Source organism: Montipora foliosa, chromosome 4 (genome assembly GCF_036669935.1).
Source record: "Montipora foliosa isolate CH-2021 chromosome 4, ASM3666993v2, whole genome shotgun sequence".
NCBI classification, from domain to species: domain Eukaryota; kingdom Metazoa; phylum Cnidaria; class Anthozoa; order Scleractinia; family Acroporidae; genus Montipora; species Montipora foliosa.
In genome coordinates, this window is record NC_090872.1 from 2025813 (window position 1) to 2045582 (window position 19770).

The following is a 19770-nucleotide window of genomic DNA, read 5'->3' on the forward strand; positions in this document are numbered from 1 at the left end:
CAACTTTTTGACTAGCTTTCTTAATAATCTCTTTGATGTGTTCGCTAAATGTTAGTTTCTCGTCAATGGTTACTCCCAGAATTGTAAGTTTTTTTGAAGGCTTTACCACTTGTGAATCAATCTTGAGCGATATTTCGTCTGCACCCACATGTTTTGGAGACATTGGATCAATGGCAAGGATCTGAAATTTTGTGGGGTTGGCCTTTAACAGATTTTCTTTGTACCACTGTGTGATCTTCTCTGATTCGTTCTTTAGACCTTGAACAGCCCTAATGATGAAGTCTCCGATCGTATAAATTTGGATATCATACTCGTACATATAGAGGTTCTCTGATTCTTTGTGTAATGGAAGATCGCTTTGAAATAAGTTCCACAAAAGAGGGCCAAAAGACGAACCCTGTGCCCAGGGATGGGGGGGAAGAATCCCATATAAGAAGGGGAGGGATGCTTGTCGTCTCACTTAGGGTAGCCTGCGAACGCAGACGTATTTCCAGGAGAGAAACGACCGCCCAAAATACGTCTGCGTTCGCAGGCTACGCTTAGGGGTGTAAATTTCGGATTTTGGTCTCACTTAGGGTGGTCTGGGCAAAATGCAATCATATATGGCCGTAAAGGTCTCCTTTAGGGTTGCGCGGGAAAAAATATAAAAGTGTATATTTACACTTTTATATTTCTTCACGTAGGTGAAAGTATTAGATGATAATGTCTTTGCCATCATCAAGAATCACTGTATTTTTTTTAATTCTCTGTGTTTTAATATGGTCTCTTTTAAGGGTCAAAAAAACCCTGTGCCACGCCCAGATTGGTCTCCTTTAGGGGTTTAACTTAAACTTCTGACGAGCATCCCTCCCCTTTTTACATAAGCCAAGGTGTAACGAGTCGATTGCTTTGCTCATATCACTTGATAGTACAGTCACGCCTTCCCGCCAGCAGCTATTTTCCAGTCCTCAATTAGCCTGATCACAGCTGTCTCGTAACTGTGCTGTTTTCTGTATGCCGACAGCTTTTGATATAAATGGGGGTTCAAGGTTTCCGTAACTTGCTTACAAAGGGTAACCGGTCAAGTCGCCCGAAAGTCATCTCGCCCGAAGTCAAGTAGCCCGGAACCAGAGTCATGTTGCCCGAAATTCATAGTCATGTCGCCCGAAATTTTATCGAGTATCTAAACTTGAAGAAAAGCAACAACTTAAGTAAATCGCAAGGAATAAATTCGTAAATTGTTGCGTCCGCTAATCTATGTGATACTCAAACTACTTAGCCTGTTTTAAGGAACGTATTAAACGCACGTTTCCTTTTCACTGAATTCCCTCCCGCATTATTGAAAGACATAATTGTGTGCATCTTAGGGAGACCACATTTTCGTGTGCAAGTTGTAATGCTTGTTATGTTGGTGAAACCAGCCGACACTTCTCCACACGAGTGCGCGAGCACTTACTTTCAGACAGATCTTCGAACGTTTTTAAACATCTGCAGAGTTCAGAGTTTTGTAAGGCATCCTGCACACAGGATTGCTTCGAGATCCTGGACTCTGCAGCCACTAAGTACCAAGTGAAGCTTAAGGAATCCATGTATATAAAATGGGAGAAGCCCGATCTCAACCAGCAGGTGAAACACATTAACCTGACTCTCTCCCTGTAAGGAACTAAGCGTCACTCATTTAAATTTTTGTTTTGTTCTGTTTTGATTTAATACGCAATATTGACAACGCAATGTAACGAAGTTTGTAAGATCGCGCGCGCTTTAAATTCAACGGCGATTTCAAAATATGTAACACTGAAGATGACGGATGTACCGTCGAAACATGTCTGGAAAATTAAAGAAAGTTGTTATGTTTATACGACTATCTATATTGTTGCTGCTATCTAGACCTTTTGTATTTGAATTTGTTTTCAAGTTTTTGACTATTTTTTTCATTTTCGTGTTTTGCTTTAGGATTACTATCTCCGTGATATCAAACGACAGCGAAATGAGCAACCTTACTTACAAAGCAGTGACTCAAACACCTTGTCTATTGAGCTTAAGAAAGGGGTGCTAGAATGCTCTCTTTTAAGAGGGCAAATGAGCCCCACAAAAGCCAATGCACTAGGAAGTGGAGAATAAACATAATTTAATTCAACTCAAATCTCAACACAATGGCCAATTTGCCGGTACCTCAACTCGTTTGATACAAAATTCTTGTATTTGTCTGAAAAACTAGTGTCCCAAACACCAAAACTAACTCCAAAAAAATCCTCATCTTTTCATGACTTAAAATAAGCCAAAACCTTCTTTTTGAATTCTCGTAGCAAAATTGGGATTTAAATAAAATCTCTCACTGTCATCCCATCTTATTGTATTACAATGAATAGTAACACATCATTTGGAAAAGGACCCAGCTGAAAGGGAAGTATGGACAAAAATTTACTTATGAAACAGGATAGAAAATGCACAAACCTGCCAGCAGTGTGGCAATTGTAAGCTAATAAAGGATACTCATGAGTCGGCACTGATGATAATTGATTACTCCTTTCTGCAAAAAGAACAAAAAGGTGAGTGACCTAATGAACTGAAACTTTCTCTTGATGATTTTTCATTACCCTGAGAGGGGGGGGGGGGGGAGGGAAGGGGGGCTAGAGAGGCCTGGTGCAGTGGTAAGATCACTTGCCTCCCACCAATGTGGCCAGCTGGGTTTGATTCCCAGACTCAGCATCATATGTCGCTTGTTGGTTCTCTACTCTGCTCCAAGATGTTTTCCTCTCAGTACTCCAGTTTTCTCCTCTCCTCAAAACCAATGTTTGGTCTGATTTGAATTAAATTAAATTGATTTCTCTGTTTAGAGTGCCCAATTAGTGCCACAGAGATAAAAGACTTAACACTTAAATAAAGCTCATCATCATTATTAATTATAGGTATCATTATTTATTATTATTATTATCATTACTGGTATTATTAATTCTTATTATTATGATTTTTATTATTATCATGCCTGTGCTAGTATCTTGTTTTTTGCTCGAAGGCTACCTCATGATGTTCATAAGAATCTATAACCCTAAACCTTTTTTGGATAATAACGATACCAATAACAATAAAAATAATAATAATAATAATATAATAATAACAATAATAATAATACGAATAATAATAATAAATAACAATTATAACAATAACAATAACAATAATAATTATAATAATAATAATAAGTGAAGTGAACTAATGAACTGAAGCTTACATGTATGTGCTCAGAAAGATGCGAAAGGTATGCCTCTCAGGAACTCTAAATATTGCTCGCACGTTTAAAGTCTCAGTCGACAATCGGGCCTTTTTACTTGGGAAAGGCATTTTCTAAGTTTTACTAAGGTTCTTCTTAGTTTGTAATAATTGTTAGTTTAGCTTTCATTCACTTTATAGCCAAAAGGTTACACAGCAGCAGCACCTTGTGGTGGTACTTAATTGTATATAGCATACACATACATGTTAACTGCTATATAATAATAATTAATAATATGTAAACTTAACTGATACTTGCTAAAAAGAGCTTTCTCGTGACTAAAAGTATGTTACAATGAACAACTCAAACTGATTTACAGTAAATAATGTTACTGTAAGAATATAAGAGTTACAGATAAATACACATCGTGACAAAATTGAGTAGAAATTATAAGCTATCATGGCTAATTTAAAAAGTAGGACATTCTAAGATTGCAATTAAAATTCAAGACCAAAAGCTTTTTCAAGGGCTGTTTATACCTGTTGCCTTTTCTACTGCTTCTGTCAAGTCCACATCAGACTCATCAGTTGATGCAATTGTGATAACAGGAGGTCTCTTACCAGATTCTGTAAATCCTGTCTTTCCTATAGATCTAAATAAAGTGCAAAAAAGTTAAAAATCAGTCATGATGGTCAGATAGTGGTAGGAAAGCCAGAACTCAAGAGAAGACTGAAGGTTTTATTTTGAATGGAATACCTATTTAAAATGCCTCACAGTGTTCCACAAATATTTGCTCATTTTGCAAAAGTACTGTCAACTTCTGCTGCATCACTGAATCATGGAGGCACCAATTCCATACTATTTTTGAAACATGCACTAAGGAGAGCCCGGATATTTGCAGAAAACCACCTTGCACCTCATTACAAAACAACAGAGCCCATTACATACATCATGCCAAGTTCCTTTAAAAACTTCAAATTAATTAATTTTTCCTTAATCCCACACCTCACTCAATAAATGTCAAACAATAAACAATTTACATGTAAGCCACCATAGTTTTCCCTAATTATTATTATTGTATTTTTGTCATCTTGCGCTCAATAAAAACAATAATGTTTCAGAAGTCAATCCGTAACACAACAGTCACTTGGAAAATTACCTTAATTGTGGCACATTTAAACCCCTGACAAAATAATTAATAATGCAATCAAAAATCACTCAAAGTACTTTTCCTGCACCTTTGTTTGGAGTCTTCAACCAATGATTCTTGTATAAGAGCAATAATTTCAGCAACCTTGACTGATGCAATTTTTGAACATCTAATGATCTACGTATACAGTGATGCAAATGTGAGAAACCAAAAAATTAATGTAGAAACACATTGCGTTATTTGAATTAATCTATTGAGCCTAGATTCAATGGTGTACAACAGAATTTAATATTTGAAATTATATGTTTGTAATAAACTCAGCAAACATCACACAATAATTCTTTTTACTAGTAAGTAAATTCTAAATCAAAATACCGTGCAATATGAAAAAAAAAAAAATCAATATTATCGGCGATTAACGATTTGAACTACCGGTATTTGCAATTTGCAACATAATTCTACTTCATACTGTTTTTTTGCTACATTACAATTTATCACTACTACAGTAGTATAAAAATTGACAGAAAACAAACCCATGTAATCCCCCACTACAATGTTACGTCCTAGACTTTGTTTCCCTTGAAAAAAAAAATAGGCACACAGTGTGTGCATGTGTCATGGCCGAACATTTGGATGGATGAAAGGGCATGGAGTCGAGCAATTTAGTCTGGGATAGGGTATAGCAATTGATCAGAGAATTTTAATCTAGATTAGGGTATCATTTCAGATGCCTGAATTAGGTAACTATAATTATAGTGAGTGTGGGATGGAATAGCAATTTTTGGTGTTTTAACTCCAAAGTTATATAAAGGTCTACAAAAATACCTTTTTTAACATCAGAAACTAATGCAAAACATTTTAAATTCTGCTTTCTTTGTGTTACCTGTTTTCCATACTAATTACTAGCCTTACAGTGAGTGGTTCAGAATTTGGTTTTATTGAATTACACAGTAACTGAATTTATTTTGTCTTGTCAGTCTACATTACCAATTAAAAAAATAGAGATAATGAAGATTTTGCAACAATTTTAAGTTTCACTCAGTTTATCGCAATATCATTGAGGTATAAATTAAGTTTCCTCTTTAGGATTCATTAGTTCGCTTTTGTGTTCCACATGTTTGTCTTGTTCGCGGTTTTAGGTATGTGTGTGTTAAAGAGTTCTTTTGCATCTGGAAGATGTTTCAATTTTAAATTACATTAACCTCTACTTTGATTGACAATATATTTACATCACTGTCTAAATAGAACTTTCACGACCTGAAGTCAAAATAGATAGGTTTCATTTCTGGGGAAACAACACAAAAACAAGGCATGCATTGTTTTGATTCCCACAAGCCAACAATGTTTCCAAAAAAACGTGATCATGATTGTCAAATCAAAATTCTGATCTTTACTTTGTTTCCCAATTACTTATCGGTGTCCCAATTTTTGCTGACAAGAAAAAATGCGACCAGTTAATGTCCAGCTACGGCAATTGACATCCAATCGGCGACCCAATTGCTGCTAATGAGACCAATCAATATGGTCTTGTCCTGACATTAGTGTCAAAGCAAGTCGTGACATCAAAATTGAATGAATCTAGCAGTGTGAAGATTTGAATCCCCAATTGAATGCAATTCACATTTTGTCACGTCTTAAATTAAAGAATTGCTGATAATCAAAAAGGTAAATACCTGATCAGACTCTAATGACACTCCACCACCCATAACAGCCCCACAAATTTCACGATGAATGTTCATGGCCATAGTCATCCTGCCATCCATTACAATTTCTTCTTTATCAGTTGGATCAACAACTAAAAGATCACTACAGGGAAATTAAAAAGTAATTTTGAACACATGAATTAAACAATATTAAATGTTACCGGTATTTTATTGTTCTTTTCTTGTTCTTTTCTTGATGCCCCTTCACAACGATTCCATTAAGATTTTTCTCAGGAGGTTGATGACATTATACAACTACAGTTCCTGCTGCGCAAGACCAAATTAAAATTTTCAATCCAATTTATCCAATTTGATGCAAATCCCATGAAATAGCTTTACTATCTGGGTTTCTACACTGCCAGTTGGCTTATGGTAAAATATCTTTGAGTTAGAAAAGGCAAAACTTTGAGCCTAATACAGCAAATAATATAGTAAACTAATAAAAGTCTCAAGGCAAGTAATTTTTAGTATAGTGTGTAGGGATTTTTGGAAATTTCCGAATGGAGATGGTATGTGGACCCGTGCAATAAGAACATACGCTAAACCACACCGTAACATTTCCACTACAAAGTTTCACTACTTTGTGACATTCAGAATGTTTCCATACAGTGGTTATTCTGTGGATGTTTGATGACGTGGTTGTTGATTGTCTGATAATAAGGATCATGGAAACAACAAACAATAGCAATAAATTATAAATACTATTAATTATCTGCTACGCCAAGGCCATTTGTAGGGAGTGACTTACCCTTCATTAAAAAAGCCAAATGTTATACACACTGGCATGTGAAGAATACTTAAAGGCACTGGGTCACGGTCTTCTTGAGAGTGCTAAGAACGACAAATTTAAGGAACAGTTATGTCAGTATTGCATATTACTTCACATACACTGTACATGTTATTCATTTCATGTACTGCATGTGTTGTAGTTAAAAATTTTCCTTAGTTAAAAATTTTGCAGACTAGTTTGTTTTTTACTTTCCTTTGTCTTATAGACATTACGATCATAATCTGAAACAAAGGAAAGCAAAAAAACAAATTGGTCTGAAAAATGTTTAACCAAGGAAACAATTTAACTAACAACAAATACATGTTAATTTTCACTATAATTATATATTGTGGCCAAGATAACTACAATTATAACAGTTTTTATGGATGGATAATCAACTTACAATAGTGACTTCTTCACCCACAACAGAAACGTCAGGTCTCCTGTAAGCAACAATAACAATTATTATTAAAATTAACACCACTTTGACCAGTAAGTTTACTTTTGGCTACTTAATTTATAGCGGAGCATCATGGGTAAGCAAATATGGTAACCCATCTAAAATTTAGTCACCATATGACCATACATATGTCCACCCCCTCCATGTATGTCAATGTGACCAGTATCACATGACCATATAGTGGGCTCAAGCTTAGAGCTCATCGAGGCGGCCTTACTCCAGCTAGTTTACAGCGTACATCTTTGATACTGGACATCCCTGTTATATGATCAATAATTATTGATACCTGTCAAAACAAGGTATCTGCTGACCAGAATCACATGACCATATTGCGGGCTCAAGTTTAGAGTTCATTGAGGTCAGCTGTCCAGTGTAGTGTATTAGGTCAGTGGATGAGAGCATTAGTACATCCGGGAATGTGAGACAATGAGTGTGAATTGTGTAGGTGTTTCTTGCTGGATTCAAGAGATTTGTTTAGACCTTTGTGCCTTGCCTATTAAGTGGCTCTGAAATCCTACAAACTGGCGACAAGGATGGTGAATTCAGTAGAGAGAGTGCTACTCCTTTAGATTTGACAGAGTTGCCATCTCAGGTGGCGGAACATTGGCGACAGTGGAAACCATCGTACCAGTATTACATTGATGGCAAGGGAATTGTGAACCCTGCCCACAAAAAAGTTCAATTGCTTCATTTAGCAGGTATGGATCGAAGTTCAAGATATTTGCGAAGATCTTCAAGATCCTGGACCGGTTAACGCAGAGACCGATGATGTCTTCTCAGTTTGTCTTTGAAAGCTGGATGCTCATTTGAACTTCATATGAGCACCGTGTTTTTCATCAACTACATGTAGCACCAATTCATGGTCCATTTACACAGACCAGCTCATCATTGCAATTTTGGTGAATCTTTGAACGAAAATCTATGAGATCAACTGATTGAAAAGTTGGCTGATGTTGAATTGAAGAAGAAATTGCTGGAAGTTAATAATATTACTCTGGAGGCTGTATTAGGTAAAGTTTGTAAGTGGGAACAATTAGCCTCATGTGAGTAAGCAAAGCAAATGGTTACTCCCAGTCAAGAGCCTGGAACCAGCACTAATGTGGTTAGGAAAACCTCGGGAAATGAATCCAAAAGGAACTTTGGCAAAACATGTTTTAATTGTGGCCACAAGGGGCACTTCGCTAGGGACGGGAGTTGCCCGGCTTGAGGACGAAAGTGTGCCAAATGTGACAAGTATGTCAATAGACTAGTTGTTGCAAAGGAGGGAAAAGCCTGAAGCCTGGAAAACAAAGCACCATCCAACAATCGAGAGGAAGGCAGGGGCATCCAGGTAAAGGAAGACGGACCAACTTTGTTGAAGGTCCGTTTGAGAATTCAGGTGAAAATGATGGATTTGCTTTCACTAAAGAGGAACAAACATGCGCTTCGTCATCTTCTGCTGAGTCAGTGATTGATTCAGGTTCAACAAGTACCGTAATGTACTAGTTAACTTGAGTGCTGTACAAGAACTTAAACATCAGGGGTTAAAGGTTGAGTTACAACGGTACCATGCACAAAAAAGTTGTATGCTTATGGAGGCCGAGAACTTGAAGTTGAAGGCCAGTTTCAGATAGAAGTTTCCATGACCAAGAAAAAGATTGTAGCAGATTTCATTGTGGTGAAAATTGGGCATTGTTTGTTGGGCTATTCAACCACCACAGATCTTGGAATTCTCTGAGTGTGTAGGGCATGCAGAAACTGCCACTACCTGTGTAACAGGGAACACTGTAACACTGTTGATGACTCTTTCGTGGGTCAACTCAAAGCAAAATACCCCAGTGTATTTCAAGGGATTGGGAAACTGAAGAACTACCACCTAAAGCTACATATTGATCCTAGACTAGTGTAACTCCAGTGGTTCAGAACCCGTACGAAAATTTGTGGCCTCAATGAGCGAGATTCGGGCCCGATTTGGGCCATAAAGCTGTTTTTACGGCAAGAACTGAGCGAGACAAAGCGAGACAACCATTTTGTCGCGCTTGTGCGACTGAGCCAGACATTAGTTTGGTTCGATTATCGCCGATAGTGTGGCGTGAGTGAGCGAGAAACAGTGAAACCCCAGTTTATTCATTTACGCCACAGTAACGAGACATTTGTCACGCTGTATTGTCGGCGAAACTCAGGCTGCCCACTTGTTATTCGATACATAAGTGCTCCCTACTTGTTATTCGATAAGAAAAGATTAGTAGAAATAGATCAGGGAGTACTCAAAAATGCAAATCAGTTACTTAACTCTGGCTGTCGTTCTAATGTATTATATTATTCGACATTATTTGCTGCATTTCTGTACGTGTAGTCCGTCCCCGGGTAAAAGGTGAGCAAACCATTTTTTACCGCTCTGAATTTTGAGCTAAAATACGTATTTGGCTGGATATTTTTTCCAAGTGATACATTTAGCGTGATACCCACCCGCATCCGGAGAGGTAAGTTCAAATAGCTTAGCACGTTCAGGAGAAGCAATCTACATGTACATACATGTAGCTACCTCAAGACAGCATTATCCTGCTTGCCCAAAACGGAGGATAATTTTTAAATGATAGGAATTGCTTGTCGCTGGACGGATAACCTTTAATAGGGAAGAGCAATGTTTGAGTTTTGGCTATCAATAATTAAATATTTGTAACCGCTTTTGGCGCGCGTTTCAGTTTAACGTAACTGTGCATTTCACCAAACATCTGAATCTCTACAGAGATGCAGAGCTTTTTCTTCCCATTTAGGACAGTAATCAACCAGATCAAAACAGCATTTATTTGCTCTAATTAATATTGCTGGAAACAATTTTCTCTTTTATGAAATAGACTTTAAACAATGTATGAAGATTTAAATTAAATGAGAAACTAGAAACGACCTCGCTATCTGATCACAGATCACTGTGGAAACCTGGCTACTAACATGCCTACCTTATTATGAACACTTTGAATGACTTCAGTCGCATTTTGTTCTATGCTAAAAGCTGGTACATTCTTTTTATTTTAAGTTACCTTAAACTGAAACATGTTTCTGTCTTACATGACTGTCCATGCAATGATGACAAGGGTCATGTTTACTGCAGTTGGTCTCGGTCGAGGATCGTTCGCTTACTTATTGGCACGGAAACTAAAGATAGTATCTTTCGAATAAGGATAAACTCAGTCTGTTAACCCTTTGGTTGTAACCACTAAAAATGTGATACAAGAATTATTTTGTCGATACACATTTGTTATTTTGCTTCCAGTATCAAAACAAGTCCACAATGTCGCCGTAAGTCACGCAAACAAAAAACAGTGGTACTGTCTATTGGGGTGGGGGGAGTGGCAGGCAGGGGATTTTCTAGTTTATAATTTATAATGGCACTATTAAAGTAGGCATAGTTTCAATTATGGCATTTTGTTTCTGTTTATACTGATTTCAATGTTTCTTATAAATAATGCGTCAAAAGTACCGGGACAGCGCGATGTACCCTCACCCCCTGACAGATGATACTTCATATCCTCATTGTAATAACCTGAGAAATAAGCTTGTGAGTCAGATAAATACGGAGAAACTTACAGAAAATCACTTATGTCTTACATGTAAAACTATTCAGTCCCCTATCAGGCATCATAATAAAATTGACCATCTACGAGCATCTGTTTACTCTTTGCGTGACTTAAGGCTAAATTGTGGACTTGTTTTGAAACTGGAAGATGTGAGCTGACAGAAGAATGCGTGCATCACATTTTTAGTGGTTACAACCAAAGGGTTAACAGACAGAGTTTCTCGTTCTCCGAAAGACCCTATCTTTAGTTTCCGTGCCAATAAATGCCACTTTTTTTTCTGTCGCGCAAGGTCGCACAACATTCAAGCTTCTCGTGGCGTTGTGTCTGTTTAAACTTAATCGTGTGAGGAAACAACATACAGCGCCCAAATCTCTGAGTAGCCGTAAGTTTTCCCGGGTTTCTTTGCCGTAATTACCGCTATTAACAAAGGGTCTTAGTTTTCGTACGAAAACTAAGAGCGGGATTGTAGTTTTCGTACTACGAAAGCTAAGACCAGGTCTTAGGTCTTAATTTTCGTAACACCCAAAATTATAAGCCATAAACTAACGTCACGTCCATAAAAATGTATTGTTCATTAGCGTGATTTTTGTTTTTTTATGGACCTGAATCTCGCCCGTTTATCGCTCAGAATATCGTCCAAATGTCAGAGTAGTACAAATGTCCCGCTCCATTCTCGCTCATTTATCGTTCAATTTTTATCGCTCCTGTCAGGCTGATTATCGTCAGGCTCTGTATCGCTCATCAACGAGACTTTTTATGGCCCGAATCTCGCCCGCGTCTCGTCCAGAATTTTCGTACGGGAATGTGCGACGAGTGCCTTTTTCAGTGAAAGACAAGGTAACTGCCAAACTTAATGAGCTCCTTGAACAGGACATCATTGACAGGGTTCAGGGGCCCACAACATGGGTCAGCCCTATTATTGTTGCACCAAAGGCATGACTGTGTGTCACAGGGTTCGCACACTTTTTCAGACCAAAAATTCAAGGACTTTTCAAGGACTTTCAAGGGCCAAATTTTGAAATTTCAAGGACCTCTTTTTTATTTATGTCGATGAATTTACCCATAGAAATGGTCTGACAGTACAATTCTTCCTCGTTTTCCGTAATGTACATGCATGAAAATAATGCAAAGGCACTGGTAACCATTCCCGACCGCACAGCTCGTCGCGTTTATATGACATGACATGAGTGGCTGATTATTTTCACTGAAGTTTTGAAAGATTAAAAATGCGGGTCAGAAAAAAATTCAAGGACTTTTCAAGGATTTTCAAGGCCTTGAAAATGCACTCTCAAAATTCAAGGGTTTTCAAGGGTTTTCAAGACGCGTACGAACCCTGGTGTCAATATGCGAAGGGCTAACGAGGCCTTTATCTGTGAGAGATTGCCCATACCAACCAAAAATGAAGTGCTCAAGACCTTTATAACGGAAGTGCTGGGTTCTTAAGGTTGGATTTGAGGTGGGGCTTTCACCAAATTGAATTGAATGCTTACTCGAGGGATACCACTGCTTTGCCACCCATGATGGCATCTTCCGGTACAAACACCTAAGCTTTGGTGTCAATGCTGCCCCCGAAAAGCACCAACACATTATCACGCAGTCAATGACAGGTCTGCAGGGGTAGCTAACATAGCAGATGATCTTATTGTTCATGGCCAAGACATGGAGGAGCATGATAAGAATTTAAATTGTGTTTTGAAGAGACTTAGTGAAAAACAATTGACTGTGAACGCTAACAAGTGCACATTCCAAAATGAGGAGAGTGGTTTTCGTGGGTCTTTGCTTTGTAAGCATGGAATCGGACCAACTGAGGAAAAAGTGAGAGCCGTTGTTGAAGCAAGTCAACTGCAAACACCTTCGGAAGGTCGGAGCTTCTTGGGGCTCGTGGGGTTCAGTGCCAGGTTTATTGCTGATTTTGCGACAACAGCTGATCCCCTATAAGGAGACCTGCACGGAAAGGAGAGCCATCTGTCTGGGGCGAGGAGCAGGAGATTTCATTTCAGAAGTTGAAGGGTCAAGTTGCCAGTGCACCAGTTAAGAATGCATGTTATTGAGTCTTTCTTGAAGCTTTCAACGACAGACTCCAAAGACTTTGGTTCGGTCATGTCTCATTGACTTTTCTAAAGCCTGTGACAGGATTGACCACAACATCCTGCTGCATAATCTTGAGCTGCTCAATATCCCTCCTATCCTGTTGAATTGGTGTGCAAACTTCCTGCACGACCTCCAACAGCGCGTAAAGGTGGGTCATTCCAGATCCAACTGGAAGCCAGTCTGCCCAGGCATACCACAGGGAACCTAACTGGGGCTGTTGTTCTTTCTCATCATGGTGAACGACTTATCTACTGTGTTCCCACTTTGTAAGTACATTATGATAGTGTATTAGGTCAGCAGATGAGAGTGTGTTAGTACATCCGGGAATGTGAGACAACGAGTGTGAATTGTACTAGGTATTCCTTGCTGGATTAAAGAGATTTGTTTAATAGACCTTTGGGGCTAGGCTAAGTGGCTCTGATATACTACAATCACATACTGGGTTTTGACTGGATCGCAGGCTCAAGCCAGGTTAACTTATTGTAAGAATAAATAACCCGGGAGCTCCCCTTTTAGGCTTGGCTAAATCTATATAATTATTTCACATTTTTGGATCTAGTATAATTAATTAAAAACTGCAAGTTACCTGAAATGAGATAAGGCTGTAATTGCAGCAATGCTTGCACAGTCTGCAATGTTTCCTCCATTATCCAAAACATGCAGATCAACTTTAACTGACCAGACCTTAAAAAAATAATACTAGTATCTTCCATGAAGTCACTTAATTCCATCAGAAATTTTCATTTCACAATAATTGTATAATTATTAAAAATACCTAACAAAACAACTACAGAATCATAAAATTACTTGAAAATATTTAGAATGTTATACCAACCTTTTCCCCAGCAACTATACACAAGGACTCAACATCGATAGCACGTGATTCCACATAAAATCTCTCCATGAACCGGTTCAGTTCAATACTAAATTCTGTTGATCTAAAGAGTAAGGAAATTTTAAGCTAAAAAAGAAGATGGTAAATGCAAATGTAAATCCTCTGTTTATAGTGAGAGTGCACTTAGCTATCAAGCTGGTTCACAGGTACACCACTTTTAGGGTGTGTTCGATTGACCCTATTCCGGAATAAGAATATGTAGAATGATGATTTAAAACGATATGTCTGGTGTTTTGAAGCAACAAAGATAATAAAAATATGTTTAACGCTTTGATGTCCAAACTGGCCAGACTCCAGTTGGGGGGCAGGTGAAAAAGGCAGCGAAAGAAGAACACACATTGCTCATATTATGATGGAAGCATGTACAATAAATTCTCCACCTTTCACCCAAATTAATAACAAGTGTCCCATAGTCTTTTGACCTAGACTGTAGTCTTGATAAGGTGATTGATCACAGACTCCATGGGCAGCTGATGTCGTGGCTGCCCTGATTTGGAAGCTGTGACTTAAGTAAGAGCCAGGATAACCCACAGAGCATAAGATGAAATGTACCATTGATGACAAAAACTGCCGGGTTAAGGTGCAACCATACACAAAGCAAAACAGCAGCCCTGGGGAAGGCAATGCCCAAAAGTTACCCATGGCCACCACCAAGGTGATAACACTGTTGCCCCTGCCCACATAGAGGCTGTAGCCCATCTGAAAGGGGCCTGTCTTTGAGCACTTGATGTGTAGCTTGAAACGTGGGATCCACCAACGCATCAGCTTGTACATCACCAACTGCCAGATGGATGCTGTGGTCAAACAGCAGATTAGTGGTGAACTCTCCTGCACGAAGGAAACCGAAGAAACCTGGTCAACACACTGCCCTGAGCATGACCTGGTCACTGGAGTTAAGATCTAGGGTGTGTTGAATGACTTTGAGTATATCAGTAGAAATGGATAGCCTCTTAAAGTGAGATAAGTTCACCTTGTGCCCTCTTTATACCCACTGGCATCAGGGATAACTCAGCGAGTGCAGCCAGGTGCCAGAATCACTTAAATTGGAAGCAAAAAAGAGCATCCAGAACAAGGTTAGCCTTATCAAAAATGATGAAGGAGTAAAAGAAAAAGAGCACTGCCAACAATGCCAAATAATGCAAATAGACCATTAAGCCTAAATCTCTGAAAGTACCAAAAGTCAGTGCCACCATCACTGACTCGTTGTCTCATAAGAACGCAACCAGCCACAACACCCACTGAGACCTGTCCCCACAAGTATGCCTCCACAACAATAAGAAGCAGTTCTTTGTGCACAATTGATAGGGCTTGCTGAAAGGCCAAAGAACCACTCCATAACCCAGAGAACCTGGGGCATCAGATGGGACTTGGAAGTCAGGAAGGGGGGGCCATTCTGGTGTCTGGAAGAAACTGAGGCCAGCCCAGCTTTGGCATGGTTCTTGCCACCAAGTCAGCCTTGTGGGGTGGTCATCACACCTGAAAGTACACAGTAGGTTGATCATGCAGTGGATAAACATCCTACCACGAGGAGTGATCTTACAAACATGGTGGAGGCACCAATCAAGAACTCCAACTCCTGCCACTGGCAGGAACACTTTTGCTTACCCAGCAGGGCAATGATCCTTTCTCTTGTTGCAGCTGGAAGCCGGGCTTGTACGGTGGTAGAGTGAAGCTCAATACATGTACCTAGGATAAACAGGTATGTGGCGGGGCCGTCCAGCTTGTCTGGACTGGGTGAATGGGGGGGCCTTGCTTGGAGCACAGCTGGATGCCCGCCTGCAAATATTAGTGTTACAGCAAACTTAGAGGCTGGCAGACCGAAGGTGTAAAAATCATCGAAGTAATGACGAAGAAAATCGACCCCATGGTTGTGAGTCGCCATCCACTGGACCATGTCTGCAACAGCCATGAAAATGTAAGGCATTGAACAAAGAGCAATGGGAGAGCCATGCCCACATAATAGTATTTATCATGCCCATCATAAGTGCTTGCCACATCAAACATGGCCATAAGAGCTCCCTGCCCCAGGCCATAATACTTGCTAAGGAGTCAACTGTGACATACAAACTGAAAGTGGGGGAGTAGGAATGCTGTTATTATCACTGTGGCCCTTTGGAGACAACAAATCAAGGATTAGACATCACTTATCTGGCTGGGTGTTTTGGGAATCATCCTCCAATGGCTTATGCACAAACCTAAAAAAGGTGAGACAGTGAACGGGCCCCGCCACCCTACTGCATGAGACTTCCGTCTTGAGGAAATCAACGATGACTGATGGGTGATCAATGGCTGAATGGGGGGGGGGGGGGGGGGAGAGGAAGGGGGGTTGACTGCAAAGATACCAGCAAGGCCTCAAAACTGATAAAGAAACCCTCAAGGAGAACAGTAAGAACAGCTGCTTTCTCTACTCCAGATGGCTAGTTGAGCAACTCTTCCTGAAACTGGAAAACTGCAACTAAGAGACTAAAATAATACACTGGGATGGAGAAAATGAACAGTGATGAGCTAGGCGATCCATTGCACTGGCAAGGACAAACAGGAACAATGCTAGAAACACTATGTACAAGGGAAGCAGGGGGAATCTTCCCATCCTTAGTACCTCCCCCTCCCCTTGCCAGGAGAGGGGGAGCATGCGCAAACATCCTTAGAGGGCTGAAATGCAAAGCCAACCATGGGGTGGTCCCCATCACAAGAGCTACAGATGTGACAGTGGCAGCATTCCCCAAAAGGCCGAGAGAATTTTCCATTATTCCCCTGGACTGGGACGAACCAGTTGGACATATCTAAATTCACTCTAACTTGCATTTCCACTGCATTATCAGATTTTTTACCTTAATTTTGACCGGGAGCGATAAGCTACGCAAGGAAAATGAAGCGCTAAGGAATGAAACATCCAACTTGCAAGAAAAATTAGGGAAAATATCCAAAGACCTGGCAGCATCGAAAGTAGAACAAGTAGAATAATTATGGAGGACATGTAGCAGGAAGGGAAATGTTTCCCAAGAAGAGAGCAATCATTTGAGTTTGTTTCGAGTCAATATGACCAACTTGTCGCCTTTAAAAAGGAAGCCATGACTCAAATTAGACAATTTACTGCAAAAGTCAATGGTACTTCCATCATGTGTGAACAAATTGCAAAAGCTATCAATGCCTTTGAGACATACAGTTACCAGTGTAATATTAAAATTGTAGGAATGCCGACTGTCGTCGAGCGTGAAAATCCCCAAAGCAGACTGCAGAACTTTGCCTTCATTTGTTTTCTGCGGTGGGAGTACAGAATGTTCCGATTTCTGACAAAGCTTCTATCTCACTCCAACAGTTGATAGGCCAACTCGTGTCCACAGAAACTCAGCTATCTTATTAATTGATTAATTATTAATTGACAACATTTTTGTTAATAACCCTGACCAAATAATTGCTAGACATAAGTGGAAATTTTATTTGTGACATCAGTGATAGTTTCTCTCAGTTCTGAATAGCTAAATCAATGATAGATAAAAGTGTCTCAGTCTAAAACTGTTAAAAGGTGTCAGATTTCTCACAGTTTTGTACCATTTGCTTTAATAATGATCTTTCTGGGGTCCAATGGGATAATAATATTTTCATAAAATTTAATGGACAAAATAATGTAAATAAGATGTTTTCTTGGTTATAATAATTATAATAAATTCAACAAAGTTGTGAATAAAAAATTAATCCGTAAAGCTAAAGAGTTTTAAAACATAAATTGTATGCGTCATGGGATGAAATAAAGTACAAATATTATAGAAATAAAATCTGCAGCCTGATATGACTTAGCAAAAGTAATTACTACCATAAATACTTTGAATGCAATATGTTGGAGCAGTCAACTTTGTCAATTTTTCTTTTAAATGGTCTGCCACAAACAGCACTACTAATGGGCAGCAATAAAAAGTGAAACCCCTGGCTGAAAGTCAAACTTTAGGTACACACATTTATGAAAGGCCCAGAAATGATTTTGACTAACCTTCCTACTTCAAATGCAGGAGATGCCATAGGAGATAGTTCAACATTGATGAACAGTTGCCCTTCAGTGGGTCGGTTAGGCCTGGGCTCAGCCACTTGGCATGAAACTTGTCCTAAAACCCTGAAATGAAAAAAAAAGGCAAATTTAAGTCAAATTGGAGCTCCGTATCTAAAACCCAAATTTAAGTCAAATTGGACTAACTATGGAATATCTAGCCATTTCAAGCACTTTCATTTGAAATGTTTATGTCACTAATTCGTGGTGCAGTAAATTGACAAGTTCTTGAAAAAAACTTAAAATTAAGAAGACATGATTCTTTTTTATGCTATTAGAGCTTAAATAGGTAACAGCAGATTTTTAGACACAAGGGAAAAGCTTTTTAACCTCACTGTCATTATTACAATATGAATGAGGTACAAATTCTTATAATTGCAATGCAGTGACATTTAAAGTACATGATGACTCTATTATTTAAATGCATTAACAATATATCACTTTGGAGTAACTGCTAAGAACCCCGCCACTTGAGGCTGCGAACCTCTGAAAATTATGGGTACCGTGTACTTGGTTACTTGGCTCTACGGAGCTACGTGGCTACACGCCTACGCGGCTATGGAGCTATGTGGTTTCACAGCTCGTAAAAAGTGTAGTTAACAGAACCGTAAAATCTTATGAAAGCTAAAATTCTCAAGAGTGCTTAATGACTGAAACAAGTGCTTAGGCTTAATCAGTAAACGAGTGCTACAGTGTATAATTCTTCACATGATCTTGTAAATTAAAAAGTATATTTAACCAAACCGTAAAATGACAGCTAAAATTTTAGGGCTCATGGATTTAAGAACATTTGGTATATTCATGTGTTAGCGCGCTTGTTTCGTCTCATGGATTAAAGAGCGATGTATATTCATGTGTCAGTGAACTTGTTTAGTTACTTAACCCATTCACCCCTAAACAGGCTTAAACCGACCATACTTAGTATTTTACCCTGTCTAACACCAGATGATTTTACTCCTCAATGGGGAACCCCCGGGAGTCAATGGGTTAATCACTCACTGTCCCATTAACCCATTCACCCCTGCCCTGGCCGGCCTAAACCGGCCATACTTAAAGTACCGCTCAAAAGTAAGTTACCGGTACCACCCTCGCGCTCTACAGGAATCACGTCCAATTCCAATGCGCAATTCGCAGTTTGCAATTTCGATGATTCCCAAACAATTTAACAAATCAAAAATTGTCTTCGCTTACTCACACAACTGCAGAGAGATAATTTATGCACAAAATTGATTGATTTTGACTAACACATTAGTTCCTAAGATATGCCAGAAATTTATGCTTCGGTTACTCTTGCACTTTGCCAATCGCATAGCATGCGATGCAAATCGTGTCACACAGGAAATGCGATGCGAGGTGGTAACTTACTTTTGAGTGGTACCGTAGTATTTTACTCTCTCTAACCCCCGACGATTTTACTTGTCAATGCTGAACCCCCAGGAGTCAATGGGTCAATTAGGCACATAGCCGTGCAGCCGTCGTTTGGCCAGGTCTCCAGGCAACTTAGTCTCCTAGTTGTGTAGCTCTGTAGCTGCGTAGCCAAGTATCCATTTGGAGTGGCAGGGTATTCAGCAGTTAATTAAGCACTTTTCATGCACCTTGTTCGACCGAGCTGCACTTCACAATGGCCTCTGTCCACTCCAAACGAAATTTGTATCTTTCTGAAGTCGTATGTTTCTCGTCCATCTAACCTCTGTATTCATCAGAAAACATCACAAAACTACACTGTCAATGAAACTAAGAGACTTCATAAAAATTACACTGTCAATGAACGTAAAAGTTTTCTTTTCAATTTGATTACCTTTCTAGATTTTATTCCTTGAAGGAGAAACTCTCTTTCGGAGGAAGAAAAAGGCACACTGCCCGACTTCATGTTTGACGTTTTTAGTCAGGCGTTCCCAGTACTTGCGCGAAACCTG

At 39.2% G+C, this 19770-nt stretch overlaps 1 protein-coding gene across 2 annotated transcripts in view; it reads right to left on the bottom strand.

Moving 5' to 3' along the window:
* LOC137999509 (exosome complex component RRP45-like) overlaps window positions 1-19761 on the bottom strand; it is a 24792-nt gene extending 5031 nt beyond the window's left edge. Inside the window, exons 1-11 of one of the 2 annotated variants that reach the window (XM_068845287.1) lie at window positions 19653-19761; window positions 19450-19544; window positions 17801-17920; window positions 13753-13855; window positions 13504-13601; window positions 7213-7252; window positions 6789-6871; window positions 6011-6143; window positions 4426-4514; window positions 3727-3839; window positions 2473-2509 (exon numbers count right to left, since the gene is read on the bottom strand). In XM_068845287.1, the coding sequence (XP_068701388.1) occupies window positions 2473-2509; window positions 3727-3839; window positions 4426-4514; window positions 6011-6143; window positions 6789-6871; window positions 7213-7252; window positions 13504-13601; window positions 13753-13855; window positions 17801-17920; window positions 19450-19544; window positions 19653-19724 (983 nt within the window). In that variant the 5' untranslated portion in view covers window positions 19725-19761. Of the gene's footprint in view, window positions 1-2472; window positions 2510-3726; window positions 3840-4425; window positions 4515-6010; window positions 6144-6788; window positions 6872-7212; window positions 7253-13503; window positions 13602-13752; window positions 13856-17800; window positions 17921-19449; window positions 19572-19652 lie in introns of both variants that reach the window. The other variant, XM_068845288.1, reaches the window with a different exon arrangement.
* Between the last annotated feature and the right edge of the window lie 9 nt (window positions 19762-19770).